Genomic DNA, 17,446 nt, shown 5'->3' on the forward strand with positions numbered 1-17,446 from the left:
CCTCAAAACCAAAAATTTGTGTACCTCCTTAAAAAAACAAATTGTTGCGTCCCGTTAATTTATTTAAAAATGAAATTTAATAAATGCTCAACTGATATTATAATTTATTTAATGGGCTACAAAAAATATACAATATTATGTATGAATATAATATATTTGTTATAAGAAGTATAATAACAAAACAAAAAAAGAATATATAATTAATACTACTATAACATACATATTTAATGCGACGGTTGAGCTTATTTTTCAGCACAAATTTTCTCAAACCGTGGTATCATTGAAAAAATTGCGGTTCTCAGTTCCTTTTCAATCATTAAGCGAGATCGATACTTTGTTTTTACGACAGCTACTGTAGAAAAACCAGTTTCACATAGGTAAGATGTTACAAATGGCAATAAAATTTCTAAAGCTTTGTTTGTCAAAGTAGGAATATAGTCCTTTACTCGTAGCCAAAATGTGACAATATTATTTTCATCTCGAAACATCTGCTTTAATGTGCTATCACTAGATAAGTCAATTATCATTTCCTGCTCTGCTGTCGTAAGGCCAAAATCATCATTGTATTTTTCAATCACAAATGGGTTTCTAATCCATTCATATTTGGACATGTCAAGATCTTTAAAGTACAACAAGAATTGCTTCCATAGACTGGTCAAATGATTATTATTAAGAACTTTACTTTCTTCTATTTTATCAGCAAGACAGGTAATTTTAAAAGTGGGAAACATGTCAAAGTTATTATTTTTCAAACCTATTATCCACAGTTCCAATTTGTTCATAAATGTAGTAATCTTGTCTTTCTGCGTAAAAGTATGAATTTGAGCCCCTTGCATTGATTTATTTAAAATACCGAGTCTTTGAAAAATATCAACTAAATACGCAAGTTTTACAAGGAATTTCGTGTCATAAAACAAGTGTGCTCTATCTCTATTACTGTCACTAAGAAATATGGCAATCTCTTCTTTTAGCTCAAACACCCTTTGAAGTACTTTGGCATGAGAAAGCCAACGTGCCTCACAACAGTATAGAAGTAATCTATATTCTGAACCCATGTCATCACACAATTTTGTGCAAAACTTTCCTCTTAATGGGCTATTTTTGATAAAATTTGCAACTCATGTAATAACTTCAAATACTGTTAGTAGGTTTTTACCCATATCTCTTAAAACAAGCGATTGTCTGTTAATCATGCAATGCGCTCAAACTGCCCGAGGAGCCACCTTTTGAACTAGTGCCTGTAGACCAGCATTTTTTCCCGCCATAGATGGAGCTTCATCTGTGCATAGTCCAACACAGTTCTCCCATAAAATGCCATTTACATTAGAAAAATTGTCAATGATTTTAAAAACTTCCCTTGCTGTAATATTGTATTCAATAGGTTTACAGAATAACATATCTTCTCTAACATCAGTTTCCACAACATATCTTACATATGTTATCAAGTGTGCATCCTTGAGAACATTGGTAGCCTCGTCTACTTGCAACGCGAACGAAGATAGTTTTACTTTTTCTATTAATTGATCGTAAAGATCTTCGGATATATCGGATATTCGTCTTTCCACCGTATTATCTGCAAGTGGAATGATTTTAAGTTGATCAGCATATGATTCAACGAACATCGTTTCTATCATGTCAATAGCTGCAGCTAGCACTAAAGTTTCTTCTATTGAATGCGGTTTTCTCCATTTAGCAATTCTATAAGAAACTTTATATGACGCAAGCAATGCTTTTTGTGTTACAAACATGGGGTTTGAAAACATTTCTTGTTGTTTATTTAAATTCTCTAATATTCTTTGGAAAAATTATCTTGTCTTACAAACGTGACCTGCATGTACTTGTCAAGATGTCGTTATAATTTATTTGTTTTCATGCTGTCTGAGGCCAAAGTATTCATACACAGGAAACACAATGATCGTTCTTGGCCATTAATAACCTTATATGTAAATCCTAATGATAAGTAAATTGGATCATATTTTCTATATTTAGGTTTACTATTTTTCGTATTTTCATCATCTTTTCTTTGGCCCTCTCATTCTGCTTCATTTAATTTTCTTTTCATGCCATTTACGTGTTTATCCGTCTGAAAGGGAAATTATTTTAAATCAGTTACTTTATATTAATTTAAAATACAATACGATTATATTAATATTTTTTTTTAATTAAATATCAGTCTTGATTGGGATAATTTTTAAATGTAGAATTAAAAACTAATTTTTTTGTCAAAATTAATTACTAGAATATAAACCACATAAAAATAACTTGCGCTCTTCTTACATAAACGGGAATTTTCCAATAACAATATTCACACTACTCGATTAAATGGTTACTGGTAAATTGACGAGAAAGTAAAAAAGCGTTAGTAGTGATAAAATAGTATATTAACATCGGCCAGGATGTTATTTTATTGCTTCGGAAGTTTATAACCCTGGCACTTCGCGCTCGTGCCGTAAAACTACCTCAACATTAAATCAACGTTTCCTGGTTAATAAGGTACTATCATAACAGTTATGAAATTTAGCTCAATGTTAATCAATTAGAAGTTACCAAAGCGAAGTGTTTCATTCTATCTATCAACGTGGTTATCGCAAGCACTACTAACGAACTAATTCTGTTCATAGAAAACTGAAACAATCAGATGCTTCTGTTTACTGACCTTTGGCGCGACTAAGCACGAGAATACCCGGGATGTTGCGAGTGCTTATCTTTTGATTCCACGCCCCACCGGTGCTTGGCTCCAAAGGTGAAAGCGGGATATTTCGTTCCAAGAAGAGTATGGATGGGATGTTTTAGAATTTGTACCCGAAAAATATGCGACGAGGATTGTGGATTACGCGTACTGCGGATTCATTTTTTTTTACACCAATTCGATTTTTTTGGTTTGTATTCGAAAATGACATTTTATAAACAGCTCCATGCCCCCCCCCCCTTGCAACAGCCTCGCGCTCCCTGGGGGCGCGCCTGCAGGTTGGAAACCACTGAAGTAAATAGTCAAGTTTTTCTGCAGACATACGGTTAATTGTCTCTCGTGATTAGTTATTTGACTAGAATTTGTAAGAAAGAGTATTCTTTTGAAAAGGGAAATTTTCCATAGAAATACATTCTTAATAAACACAAAACTCCAAATTCGTAAGAATACGCAAACAATTCCTATTATTTTCACTTCACTTACCTGGGTAGAATTAAAGTTAAGACGGTGGATTAATTGAAAATATTAAAAGTAGAATAGACAAAAGCCTGGGCATTTTTCAGAGTTGGAAGAATGGGAAAATAAACAAGTCTGCGAACCAAGATTAGATTATTGGAAGCTACACTGATGACAGTGCTCGATTATGTTTCTAAAACGTGGACGTTTCTTAAGACGGAGGAGGCTTTGTTAGATGTTTTTCAGAGGAATCGTCTAAGAATTCTTTTGGGTACCTGTCTGACTGACCGTGTTTCAAACAGTAAGGCACAGTAAGTTGCGCGAAAAATGTGGTTCTATCCCTCTTTCTAGGGCTATAATGAGAGAAATGTTAAGATCTCTAGGACGTGGATGAAGAATGACAGATTGACGAATATCGTCCTTTTCGGCCAAACATCTAAGACCAGATGAAAAGCAGGTCGCCCTCCAAATGGAGTGGGAGGAGGTCGTAAGGAAGAATGTAAGGGAAATTAAAACTTCTCGGAAAGAGTGTGAAGAGGGAGACATTGAATTTATTGGGTTGGAGGAGGAGCTTGCGTAGCTGTGTTGACCTCAGGCGGCTTGGTAGTGCAGTGAGTTGTTAGTTCTAATAGATATATTACGCGTGGAGAATCCTCTGACCTTTCCATTTCGCTAAAATTTATTATATTATCTCCTATTGGAGTCTGGACTTAAATTAGAAATAGTGAATTATTTTGGGGTCATGGAACGTAAACAAAAAAGATGCGGACCTAATTTTTTTTATGGAGTCCTTAATATCAGCTATTGAAACGACCACTAAACAAGCTTATTTTTCAGCTCCTCATCTGCTTCAATAGCAAGCACACCTTGTCCAACAACACAAACTAAACCAGGATTAGATGCTTTTGACAGGAAAGTTGAGGAATTGCTTCAGGAATGGCATAAGGGAGTGGATTTACTATTTGCAGTGCATCCGGAGGATGGGAGTCTTCTTGTTTGGTAATATACTTGCTATTGCATTAAAATCCTTTGAAGTTGACCAATTTTTGTAAAGAAAATGAAGAAAGTGCGTACCATTTTTTTATTTCAATAAAAGTTTAAAAAATAAATATTAAACTTAACGCTATACTGTCGCACTTGGAAGTTTATAAAACTTAAACGAATTCTAGCAAATTAGATATCACAAACAACAAACATCCAGTAGTCAGATACAAAAATATCATAATGGGATATCATATTGCAAAATAAAATAATTCCAGTAGATAACCTGTAATTCATTTAAAGGCAAAAAATAAAGAAAGTATCTTAATAAATTATTTTGCGAAAGCATAACTACTGGAACAGCATCTTTATAAAGAAGTTTGTATGTATAGGAGAGGAAAAAGAAAGACAAGATGAAGTTTGGTACTATGATACCTATTGTTTTGGCTCTCTACACCTATATTTATTTGTTATAATAAACTGTGTCTAAGAAATAGTTGATTTTAGTTTGTGTTTTATCTGATTATTCAAAAAAGAGAGACAGCAAAAAAAAAAAAAAAAAAAAAAAAAAAAACCAGAACAGAACAGAAAAAAATAGAATATCAATTTACTTGGAATGAAAAATTTACAGCAACATGATAAAAATATTTACCTTTGTCAGAATCGTATTTTCCTCACAGAAATTTGATCTTCATCCATTTAACATGTAACATATGTTGCGATAAAATTTTTTATTTGTCCATAAACGTTTTCACTCGTAATGCAGTAGAGTGGAATAATATCTTCATTATTTAAATTTATGTTTGTGAAGGGGGGGGGGGTCGATAGTGCTTCTGTGATACCTCTGCTTTTGGATCCAATCGGTGTCAAAGAAATATTTTATTTTCTTTCTTATCTGATCATTTATATAAAAACATCAATTTACATTGGAAGAAAAACATTTTGCATTATTTCGAAGAGCTCGATGAATGTATATTAGTATTTTTACTGTTAAAGAACCCATAAACTAAGTTACTTCTATCAATCCTAAACAGGTAAACTGTACGATATCTTTTTGATATTGTTTTCATTGTAGTTCATGTTGTTTCATTGGATCTTAACGTTAGTCACCCTATTTTGGAGAGTCTCTTATTACCTTCTTTGTAATTTTAAGACCACGTTTGATATTTTTAGCTTCAGTTTATCATTGAATTTTGATATTAAACTGATGTCGCTTATTTTTTGTACTCGGCTAATTAACTGGAGAGTAATAGTAGTATGTTTTTTTTTATTTTAATTACCATTACCATTGATTATATTTGAATAAAAAAGCTATTAGGTGGACAGAAACCCCATAGATGCTTGAAAAGTTACTATGATCCCGCTTCATGTTGTGATAGTTGTATCTACGTTTAAAATATAACAACATAACTCTAAAGTATAAACCTAAACAATAGACCTAGGTTAACTTAAATGCTCTGAAGGTCATTCATACCCTGCGATCTATGTATTTATGTATTATGTAGTTATGTAATCTGTAGTTATGTATTTTCAAAGAAAAAAAAGAAGTTAATTCGCCATTACCATTGTGACTGTTGAGTAATGATTTATCTAATATTGAGCAATTTGAATACACTGTTTTGTTTTTCAGGACAGCTCATTATATTGATGAACAACAGCCTGGGACATTTAGACAAGTTGGAATTTCACTAAGTTCCCGCCTTCCAAATGCTCTCTCCAAAGGAGATGCTGCTACCTTATCTCCATTTATCTGTTTGTATAATGCTTGTCATAAGTTTGATATAAGTCAAGTCGTTGAAAAACTAAAACAGAAGAATTTGCCAGTCAAGTTTACAGTGAGAGAAGAAGATGAAGAAGAGTCGGAAAGTGAATCTGATAAGGAAAGTGAGACACCAACTGTGGCGAAAATTATCCGTCGATAATTGAAGATGAAACAACAGCTGTTTCGGAGGACTATCTGACATCTGAAGATCCGTTTACTCCTGGACCTTCACCAATTATATCTGTGGGCACTAAGCACACAAACGGGACTATGAATCTGTGGCATTTAACTTTTGAAGATAATAGTCGCTTTTCACAGTTATTAAGCATAAGACATGCTACACGAATATCAGGTCATCGGTATACTGTGAAAACTGTGGCCTCGCATCCTGTGCTTCCATTAATGCTAACTTCATCGCATCATTACCAAGGACCTACTTACATTGGAGCTTTTCAGAGTGAGCTAATCCTTTGGCGTGTTGACACAGTCGGTCCCCTTTGTCGCTCGGGTGGAGTATCTGAACTTGCTAGAATTGATTCAAGTGATCCGATGGCATTTTCTTACGTTGAATGGATTCCAACTTTGCTACCCGGATTTAGTGGAACGACGTCTTCAAGTTCGAGTGCATGTTTTTTAGCCTCTAATGGAAAGGACTTAACGATTTATCAAGCCATTATGGACTCAAAGCCGTTTATTCTAAGACAAGAAGATATTATGACAAAGATGGAAGATAAGACAGTCCAACATGAGCTGACCACTTTTCGTTTGGGACTTATTACTCCCTTGACGACAATTAATGATGCTATTTTAAATACGAATGATATAAAATTTATGCATGTTTTTCAAGAGCAGTTTATCACAGGAGATCGAGAGCGGCTAAAAGAGATGGCGTCGGAAGAGCAAGATACAAGTTTTACTTCCAGTGCATTTAAGGGTAAGTTCCGTTTCCAAATTTTTTTATTTTTTTTTATAGTCCTTACAAGACAAATAATTATGTGTTTGTTATCTTTGAATTTGATATGTATGCATTGGTGATTTCAATTCTCAGGGTTTCAAACTGTGGAGATTTCTAATTATTCTTTTTTTTTTATCTTGAGACCCCCAGATATTCAATTCAAACGTTTGAATCTCGAAATGTCTGTTGATCACAAAAATAAAAATTGAAATGTGACTCAGATAAAGCATTAAGTAAGAGAATTGTCCTGTAAAAATTTTGATTTATAAACATCCAATCGTGGAAATATGATTGGATGGCTTGTATCAAGATAAGTATAAAATCCTCAGCAGTATATATAGCAGTTTAGACAATTTTATGGACAAATATATGTAACCCGTACACAAAAACATAACTATATTTTGTGACTGGTTGGTATTGAGAAGGTGAGAAATTCTGAAGTAACATTGTAGTTGCAGTTGGTCCTTTTCATTTTATTCCTAATCAAACCTGAACCAGACTTAACATCCAAACTTCTATAAATAACTAGCTTCTATATTGTCAAATTATAATATTGGCAAATGAATGTTTTTTGATGCTTGCTCAAAATATATGTTTGGTCTTTCTACTGAGGAGAAAATTCTTTTTAAGGAATTCCTCCTTTCAAGAGTATTTTCTGATGCAAGTAATATTTAATTGGCAGCTCTGAAGTCAATGGAAATTTATGTATCTAAAAGTAGCTGAAAAATTGAATATTTTGTCAAGTCATTGAATATTTGAAATCTTCTTGAAATCTTGAGCGTTCAATTTTGTTTTCTTTTTGCATAAAAATGAATGTGAAACGTCCGTTAGATCGTAACTTTTCAAGAAAAGCTTCATAGTACCACCTTTGAAGTGGTTCTCTCCTGCAAGCCTCCTATCTAGGAGATCCTACTGTCTTTCCATTTACAATTGAAACAAAAATCGATTCCTAACGGTTACTTTTTTTAAGACTGAAAAATAAAAAATAAACTTTTTGATATAAAGTTAATTATAAAAGTATGAATATTATTTACGCTGATGCCAGCCATTAGGGGAATAAGGGCTAACCTGGCAAGGTAAAATTGACCATCCCTCTACCCGAAGAATTTATTCTTTCGGACCTCCCTGTATTCTCGTTGCCGTATTATGTCTTTTTCCAGCCTTCTACCAATAGTCTTTCGAAAGTAGTTTTGAAATGAAACGAAACTTAGAGAGGGAAAGGTTTCGAAAGTTAGGTTTAACTTGTTTCATTTCTAATTGAGATGCTTCTCATACCAGCGCGTAAGCTTATTGATACATTTTCCAGACCCGTGCGCATATTTTTTTCCTTGGGGGAGGGGTAGTAATCAGGGTTTCAGGAGGGAGCCAATTATAGCAAAAATTATCTGATAATTGGAAGAAAAAGTATCCTGAATTCAAGATAAATTAAGACTTGGATAAGGCCGAGGCCTTCAAAGTCCCCCCTTTCACTCCTGTGTATGTTCCTGCCTCCTTCATCAAATTCTGCCGCTTGAGATTTCCCGTGTGGATCTCTTCCGTGTCACATGGACTGCTTCTTCTGTGTTAATGGGGAGGTGTTCGTGACATACAGAGGTATGTCACTGATCACGTATTGCTTCACAAACTGAAAGTAAAGAGTAACTCACACCAATAGTACTTCAATAATTAAATCATTGTATTATAGTCAGAGCGCCAGATTCTGTATCTCGCTTATTTCGATTAGTACCCATGCCGGAACGTACAACAATGTTAAGGGTGGGTCCCATGGTAGTCGACCATGCTGAAAACGAATATCGTAGGGCGCATGTTCGCCGTTGGGGTTATTCTGAGATATAGGCCAAAACCACCAAATTTGGCCTATAATGGGGTTCGACGATTCTAATTTTTTTTTTTACAGATAAGATTAGTCAAATCCAGCGTACCCTTACATCAATAGTAAGAAGAGACTTGGGGCTACACGAATATGATTTTTGTTTGTAAAAAAAAAAAGAACACTTTTTACTGCTGTTTTAAAAAAAATCAGATTTTTGTTAAAGAATTTCTAACAGAAAAGCTAAAAACTCGAAATTTTTTCAAGATAAAGTATTTTTTTTTTATATTAAAAAAGAAAGCCCGTTAAATTCCGAACACATTGAGCTAAGAAAAAAAGTTTAAATTATTGTGTCTGGGGGGTCTGCAATTTTTTTTAGCGAGTGTACCCGATAATAGGAATTTTGTTTAGCAACCTGCTACCTAGCGGGAAGTTGTTTGATAAGCTAAGCAGAAGATGAAAAAGAAGTGAGTCAAGTGACCAAGATAAAAAAATAAAATATCTGGCCAATATCTGGCCAAGATAAAAAAAAAACTGTTACTTCAGGTTGATTAAACATGTGATTCTGACGCAAATACTGATTTGAAGCAAAATCTGACTCAAAGCCCAAGAAGACTTATCCCGTCTGGACCAGCTGGGTAGTGCCATTGAGTTATTCAAGACTTCATTGGCAAACTGTGCTAACGCGCGAACTGCACTTCAGGAGGCAAACGATACCTTAATCACTTTGGCTCCCATAATGAATGCCTTCGACACCCTGCGAAATGCGTCGCCCACGTTTGCTTTCTAGCGGCAGTTTTTGGAAATATTTGAAATAGCGATGCAATTCGTTCATGCTGAACGACTCTGTGACTGGGAGTCTCATTTGACAGCAACTGCTCTGATGTTGCCATACTTGGCGGCGGCTGACCATCCTCAGTATACAAGATGTCTCATACAGTACCTATCAGACATGCGAAGTTACCACAAGCCTTTCCTGATGTACACAGGAAGTCCGTGAAAGGATACTTCGCATTGAAGAGAACGCACACCAGGATCACGGCCACCTTGTCCGATCAGATACTGAAATGTACAGTGAACAAGGATGCAAAGACGACGGCCGGAATAATAGGAGAACAAATGGATGAGAGACAGACTGAAGCTTGGATTCTTACCTTACCGATTTCCGCTGCCATCAGCAATGGTTTCCTGCAAGTAGTCAACGTATTCACAGACACATTGAAATATCACAAAGACAATCATTTGACGACGACGTGATTACAACTTTCGCGAGAGTTCGAGACATTTTCACTACATGTGGCAATCCTTTCAGCAGAGTGGACTTCGACCTAGTGAATATTGTGACGTCAGAAGCTGTGGACGATGAGAAGATTGTTTCTGATATTACTTGCGTTGGCACAAAAGGAAAAGAGGTGGTTGAGGACTTTCTGTGCAACAGGAAGGACGATTTGAAAAAGGTTGCACTCCGAACTTTCCCTTCAGAGAGAAAAACTCAGAAAGTGAAGGGTGTCCCTAGAACCGATCTCCTGAGCTCTGAAATAACAGCCTTGAAGAGAATCATTACTGCCCAGTTGAGCTACGATGAAGAAAAGGAGAAAGCAGCAAAGATCCTCACAAAAGAGATTCTTCCGTTCTCTCTATCCATTTTTGAACATCTTCCGCAATAATCAACCAAGACATCCTCTGGCTGGAAAATGAGGACGGGGAACAAAGCTGTGCTGTTGAACGGGCTAAGAAAAAAAAGGAGGACTTGCAACTTGGCCGGCGACTTTCAAATCCTAAGAAACAACAACAGCTACAGTACACATCATTGATCTAATGTCCAAGATAAGGTCATATCGGCCTGCCAGGTTTGAAACAGTCAAATCCTTCGCGGAAAGATTGCTTCTATCGTTGCTGAATAATCTTCCAGTGGGTATTCCTGAAGTCCACATTGTCGCAGATCGGTACGACGGGCTGTTTGGGAAGCTCATGGACACCGGAGAGTCGATCTCCTTGAAATCAGCGTGCAGACTCCGATGAGGGAAAGGGAAAAACCTCCAGATTTCCGCTCTTAGCACGATTGAAGAATGGGATGCCGTACTTGCAAGCTCAGCGTCTAAAAGCCGGCTCCTCGAAATTTTGTATGAAACCTGGGAGCAGATGGGTGATCAGCTTTCGAACGCACTCAACCTTGTTCTCTCAGATGGGTTCAAGGAGAGATTCTCTGGTGTCTCTGGTCATGCGTGGCTGCAGTACAACTTTACCAGAACACTGTGACTACGAGGAATGTTTGTCCTCCAGCTACGAAGAGGCTGACCAATGCCTTATGACACATGCCAAGTACGCTAGCCGTTACGCTTGTAGCATCGTTGTGCATGCCAACGACACAGACATGGCAGTAGCCTGTGTTCATTTTTTTGAAGAGCTTCAAGCTGAAGGACTGAGCGAACTTTTCTTGAAGTTCTCGACTTACATTATCCCAGTACACGAGCTGGCGGATGGAGTCCACTTATCCAAAGGGGAGCAGGTTGTGTTACCCTTCGTGCACTGTCTGTCAGGGTGTGACACAACGAACTTTTTCTTCGGCGTCGGGAAAGCTTCTTTCTTAAACACCGCGGCGTCTCCAACTTTTGCCTCAAAAATGGTGTCTGTGATGGAGTGGATCAAGGATGCAGAAGGGAAGCTTTCAGTCGACGCGTTTAGAGAAGTCTACGACCTATCGAAATCCTTGGTCATTGAAATGTACGGTAAACGGGCCGGATTCAATTCACTGGCCAGTTTAAAGGCTTACATTTGGTGACAGAAACAAGATGTGAGAAGACTGCCACCTTCTGACGACACCTTCGAGCCATGCATACGAAGAGCCATATCGCTACATGGATAATCTTGTCGTCAGTACAGGCTCGGCCGAGCATTCCAGATCCACTCCTCCATGGATGGAAGATGGCTGAAGGGGTAGTAGATGCGGTCGTCTCAAGCTGTAAAGAAGCATCAAGCCTGGAAGCTTACTGCTGATGCAAAAGTGGAAGATGCAGGAAAGACTGAAGCTGCTCAAAAATGAAAGGATGCTGCAGCTTATGCTCCTGCCGCGGAACGAGGAGAGAATGCAGGGAGTTTGACATTGCTCCATCTGAATTCTCGGAAGAAGAAAATGAGGAATATTTTTGAAAGTTTTATTTGATACCTTTTACTTTTAGTTACAACAGGTCCCTGATCAGTTACTATTACCCAATTTTACGGGCAGGCCGAGTAACACAACTCCAGTGCGCCGACTGAATCCATCTGTGAAGCAGAATTCTTTCATGTAGTAAATAGCTCAGTCTATTCAGTTGCAAATCAGGTCCCAAAAAGGTAATTGCAGACGCCTTAGTACACCAGACAACATATTCGTTCATTCTAAAGAAAATTTTTTTTAGTCAACATTTTTTTAAACCTATTTTTATTTTTAAGTAAAAGTTAAAAATTTTAAACAATTAGGAAGTTTGAAGTATTCCTACCCTTTGAAGAAAAAAAAAATTATGTCTCTTTTCACGATACGGCTATTGATCATTTCAGTGACACTACAAAAGAAAATCGCAGACCTTCTAAAAATAAAAATAGTTTATATTTTTTTAGCTCAAATTGTACGGAATTGAATGAACTTTGTTTTCGAATATGAAAAAAAAGTTTGTTACCTTGAAGACATTTCGAGTTTTTAGCCTTTCTTTGAGATATTTGTCGAATTTTACAGCACTTATTTTGAAACTGCAGTAAATAGAGAAAAAAAGTTTTTTTTTTTAAATTTAGAAATCATGTTCTTGTAGATCTAGATCTCTTCTTTTGATTGTTATAACATTACGCCGGATTTCTGAACCCATAACTCACAAAAAAAAAACCTGAATCGTCACACTTAGTTATAGGCTAAATTTAGCGTTTTTGGCCTATATCTCAGAAACGCCCCAACGGCGAACATGCGCCCTACGATATTCGTTTTCAGCATAGGTCGACTACCCTAGGATCTGTCCTCAGCATTTTTGTGCCTTTCGGCATGGGTGGGTGCACGATACAGAATCTGGCGCCCTGACTATTAGGAATGCCCAATGTTAAGTGACGACTGCTACAATGTTACTAATAAAAATTGTATTTTTTTTTAGTAGTAGAACAATTTTATTAGAAATAAACATTTCTTAATCAATAGCACAACATAAACGAAGCTTGCGAGGCTGTGCTAAATTCAAAGAAAATAAAGAGACAATATGGAGAATAAGAAAATATGGAGAATGAGACCATATACCGAAATCAACAAAAAACAAAAAAACATAAACAATACACTCCCTTGCGTGACCCCAAGACAACAACAAAAAAACAAAAAAATACATAAATATTACAAATGAATAAGCAATGTAAAATTTATTCTATTTACTCTGTTTCAAAAGCATACCTACCGAGCAACTCCACACGTAAATCAGACTTAAACTGGTCAAGGCTACCTATTTCCTTGATATCTATACACAGTTTATTCCAAAGTTTTGAAGCTCTGTAAATAAGTGAAAAAGAAGACCTACTTGAAACTAATCGAGGAACCTCAGTATTACCTCGTATCCGAGTAATGTGGTGGTGAACATCAGACCTCTCACAAAATATTCCTGTAAAACAATCAGGAAGGCTACCTCTGTAGTACCTATATATAAAAATCAACGTATAAAAATCACGTAATCCAACTGCAGGCATTATATTTAAATCTCCATACATAGACCTCAAAGACTCCTGATTCCCAACACCACAAAAAACTCGGATAGCATTATTCTGGATCACACGGATTGGACGAACTATCGAAGGGAAAGTACCAAGCCAAATCGACGAGCAATACAAAATGTAAGGGTGAATCAGGGAAAAATATAACAATCGTAGAACATTTGGGGGGGAAATATGTTTTAATTTGCGCATGATACCTAAGTTACGTGACAATATTTTTGAAACTGACTTCACATGATCTTTAAATGATAGGGTTTCATCAACATTGATTCCGAGGTATTTGGTGAATCTTGTTCGTTTAATAATTCCCCGCTCCGAAATTATTTCCGTAAACATTAATATAGATGTATTAATGATAACGATAATACTAATACTAGATCTACGTTGCATGGGCAACGTGAGGTGTTGCGGCAACCTTTGCTCGGCTTCGCCGAGTAAAGTGTTGCGAGAGCAACACTTTGGTTTTGTTTCCTCGCTGCGACTAAACGCTGAAGTTGTCAATCTGTAAGGATGCTAAAATACATACTAGGTACACCAACTCGCAAAAGTTGCAAACTCCTCATTGCTAAAGATGATTGTAGCCTTACAGCCGATTATTACTTACAAGTCCCCTACATGTCTTACCACTGGAACCAAATTGGTCTTACCATCAAATACAACGGAAACAAAAAATAGGTACACCAACTAGTAAGAGTTGCGAACCCCTCATTGCCGAGGATGATTATGAGCTAACAGCCGACTGTTGCTTACAACTCCCCTATATGTCTCACAATTGGTATCGGCCTATTTTTGGTTTCAGTGTGTACCTTTCTACTGAAGTTGTCAACCCCTTTAAACTTTCAAACTGGTATATCTCATGAAGGAATTTTTGTACAAAAAAATGGATGACATGTACTTTGATCAGCTCATCAAAAGCTATCGACTGCCGTCGAAAAAAAAATCTATCTGTCTTAGTTCAAAAGTTGACTTTTTTGCCGTAGGCCAACTTTCTAACGTCATCACTTAGAAAGGAGCAAAGGATAAACTCTAATTTTTTTTTAGCAATGAGAGAACTTTTAAAGTTTAAGAGGCACATCTGATACCATTTCTCTACCGCAATCCCAAGTGCGAAAAACCGAATGATAAACTCAGCTGAAATCACGAACAGAAATGGGTAGAAACAATAGATGGCAGCACTTTCGGACCCGTGGGAAAATGCCGCTTTTTTGCTTCTCTAAATTTTTCTATTTATCACTCAAAGAAGATATATTGGCTGTGGGGCAGGGTAACTGTCGCATATATTTAACACTTATAGATTTTAGTCCATCTTCAGTTTGAAACTGGTGCCTGCTTGCTTGCCTGCTAGAGCAGAGCTTTCACTCGAAAGAAGAAACATGGTTTGATGAAACGAAAGCTTGGCTGCATAACTTCAGATAGTCCTCTCTGACATAGGCTATACAACTCCTCTTCACTTGACACACTATAGGCTCTGGCTCAAGGACAAGCAAAAACCATCCTTTTTGGCCCCAGGCAAGAGTTCTACGAAGCTTTCCAAAATGTAAAGTCATATTCATCAATCCGGCCTAAGGTCCACACTTTCCGTAAAAACCGCAGAGGTTAGACCCTTACCACTTTCTAGGAATAAGCTGAAATCGGGGTGCTAGGAACAAAAAAAAAAAAAAACCACGACAAAACCAAAGTGTTGCTCTCGCAACACAATTATTATATTAGTAGGCAATTTTACTTAAAAAATACTAATTATGATTACTTCTTATTATGATAATTATATGAACTTTTCTTATATACTAGACTTTTATTCTACTAGATTCTACAGACAATTATAGATTCTAGATTTTAGAACTATTATTAGATCCTAGGTCTAGCTCTAGAGTCCTGACCTATATTATAGATTCTAGAACTATTCAACTAGATTCTTGTATGAACTTGTTATGATTGATTATGATAACTTCTTAGATGTTTTCCAGAGGAATTATCTACGGATATTTTAAAGTATCTGTCTGGCCGACTGCAATTCAAATAATAAGCTGTATGAAAAATGTGAGTCTGTCCCAATTTCTAGGACTATAATGAGATAAAAGTTGAGATGGCTTGGGCACATTCTATGAATGAATTAAATAAAAAAAAAAACTAATTTTTTTAGCTGAAAGTAAGGAGCGACATTAAAACTTAAAACGAACAGAAATTACTCCGTATATGAAATGGGATGTCCCCTCCGCAATCCCTCGCTCTTTACGCTAAAGCTTTTAATTGTTTTAAGAAGTAGATTTGTGGCAAAGAGTCAAACTTTAGCGTAAAGAGCGAGGGATTGCGGAGGGGACAACCCATTTCATATACGGAGTAATTTCTGTTCGTTTTAAGTTTTAATGTCGCTCCTTACTTTCAGCTAAAAAAATTAGTTTTTTTTTATTTAATTTCTGAACGTTTTTGAATTAATGCATGTTTGGTTTTGGCTCTCCGCACATAAATTATTAAAATGAAATTTATATATTAATTCTTTTTTGGCTAAATGGCTTTCTCTTAGTTTTGATCAGACGATTTTGAGAAATAAGGGGTGGAGAAGGAGGCCTAGTTGCCCTCCAATTTTTCGGTTACTTAAAAAGGCAACTAGAACTTTTAATTTTTAACGAACGTTTTTATTAGTAAAAAATATACGTATACGAGGGGGTTTGTACCCTCGTTAATACCTCGCTCTTTACACTAAATCGTAAGTTTTGTCCCAATTCTTTAAGAATGACCCCTGAATCAGAAAGGCCGTAGAATAAATAGTTGAAATTACTAAAAATACTTTAGCATAAAGAGCGAGGTATTAATCTCCTCCTAAATACCTCGCTCTTTATGCTAAAGTATTATTAGAACCCCTCATATTCGTAATAATATCTGTTCGTTTTAAGTTTCAATGCTACTCCTTCCTTTCATTTGAAAAAAGTTTTCATGTTTATTTTTCATTGTTTTCTTATAGTAATTCTAGAAAATCCTGCGCCCTTTTCATTGAATTTTTCTTCCCCCATGACAGATTCCTCTAAGGAAAGACCCTCCAACATAGCCCCCTCTCCTCAGCCCCAACCCCAAACAAAATAAAATCCCCCTGAAAATCTCTGTACACTTCCCAATAACCATTACTATATGTAAACACTGGTCAAAATTTGTAACTTGCAGCCCATCCCCCAGGGATTGTGGGGGAGTAAGTCATCCCCAAAGACATAGTTGTTATGGTTTTCGACTATGCTGAACAAAATGGCTATCTCAAAATTTTGATCCGTTGACTATGGGAAAAAAATGAGCGTGGGAGGGGGCCTAGATGCCCTCCAATTTTTTTTGTCACTTAAAAAGGGCGCTAGAACTTTTCTTTTCCGTTAGAATGAGCCCTCTTGCGACATTCTAGGACCACTTGGTCGATACGATGTCCCCTGGAAAAAAAGAAGAAAAAAGAACAAACAAATAAACACACACCCGTGATTTGTCTTCTGGCAAAAAATACAAAATTCCACATTTTTGTAGATAGGAGCTTGAAACTTCTACAGTAGGGTTCTCTGATACGCTGAATCTGATGGTGTCATTTTCGTTAAGATCCTACGACTTTTAGGGGGTTTTTTCCCCTATTTTCTTAAATAAGGCAAATTTTCTCAGGCTCGTAACTTTTGATGGGTAAGACTAAACTTGATGAAACTTATATATTTAAAATCAGCATTAAAATGCAATTCTTTTGATGTAGCTATTGATATCAAAATTCAATTTTTTAGAGTTTTGTTTACTATTGAGCCGGGTCGCTCCTTACTACAGTTCGTTACCACGAACTGTTTGAGGATGAGAGATTGCCAAAGGCCGTCCTTTTTGGCCAACCATCCAGGGCCAAAAGAAAAACAGGTTGTCCCGAATTGGATGGGAGGAGGTCACAAGGAAAGAATGAAGAGAAACTAAAACTTCTTAGGAGGATTTAAAGAGGGAGGCTTTAAATAGATTGGGATGAAAAAAGAACGGGTGTAGCTGTGTTGTCCACTGCCTGCTTGGTGCTGCAATGGCTGCAACTACATATCACTATTGAGAGAAAAAATCGGCTTTTTTGTAGAAGAAAACGTT

At 36.5% G+C, this 17,446-nt stretch overlaps 2 protein-coding genes across 2 annotated transcripts in view; both read left to right on the forward strand.

The window, feature by feature from the left end:
- Positions 1–17,446, forward strand: part of LOC136031074 (uncharacterized) — a 217,251-nt gene that overhangs the window by 147,229 nt on the left and 52,576 nt on the right. The gene's annotated exons all lie outside the window — the stretch shown is intronic.
- The window catches only part of LOC136031532 (dmX-like protein 1), a 158,981-nt gene that overhangs the window by 114,531 nt on the left and 27,004 nt on the right, over positions 1–17,446 (forward strand). Inside the window, 7 exon segments of the mRNA XM_065711202.1 lie at positions 3,983–4,144; positions 5,757–6,033; positions 6,036–6,822; positions 8,528–8,598; positions 9,444–9,592; positions 9,966–10,254; positions 10,839–11,431. Coding sequence (XP_065567274.1) covers positions 3,983–4,144; positions 5,757–6,033; positions 6,036–6,822; positions 8,528–8,598; positions 9,444–9,592; positions 9,966–10,254; positions 10,839–11,431 — 2,328 coding nt within the window.

The sequence above is a fragment of the Artemia franciscana genome, chromosome 9 (assembly GCF_032884065.1).
Source record: "Artemia franciscana chromosome 9, ASM3288406v1, whole genome shotgun sequence".
NCBI classification, from domain to species: domain Eukaryota; kingdom Metazoa; phylum Arthropoda; class Branchiopoda; order Anostraca; family Artemiidae; genus Artemia; species Artemia franciscana.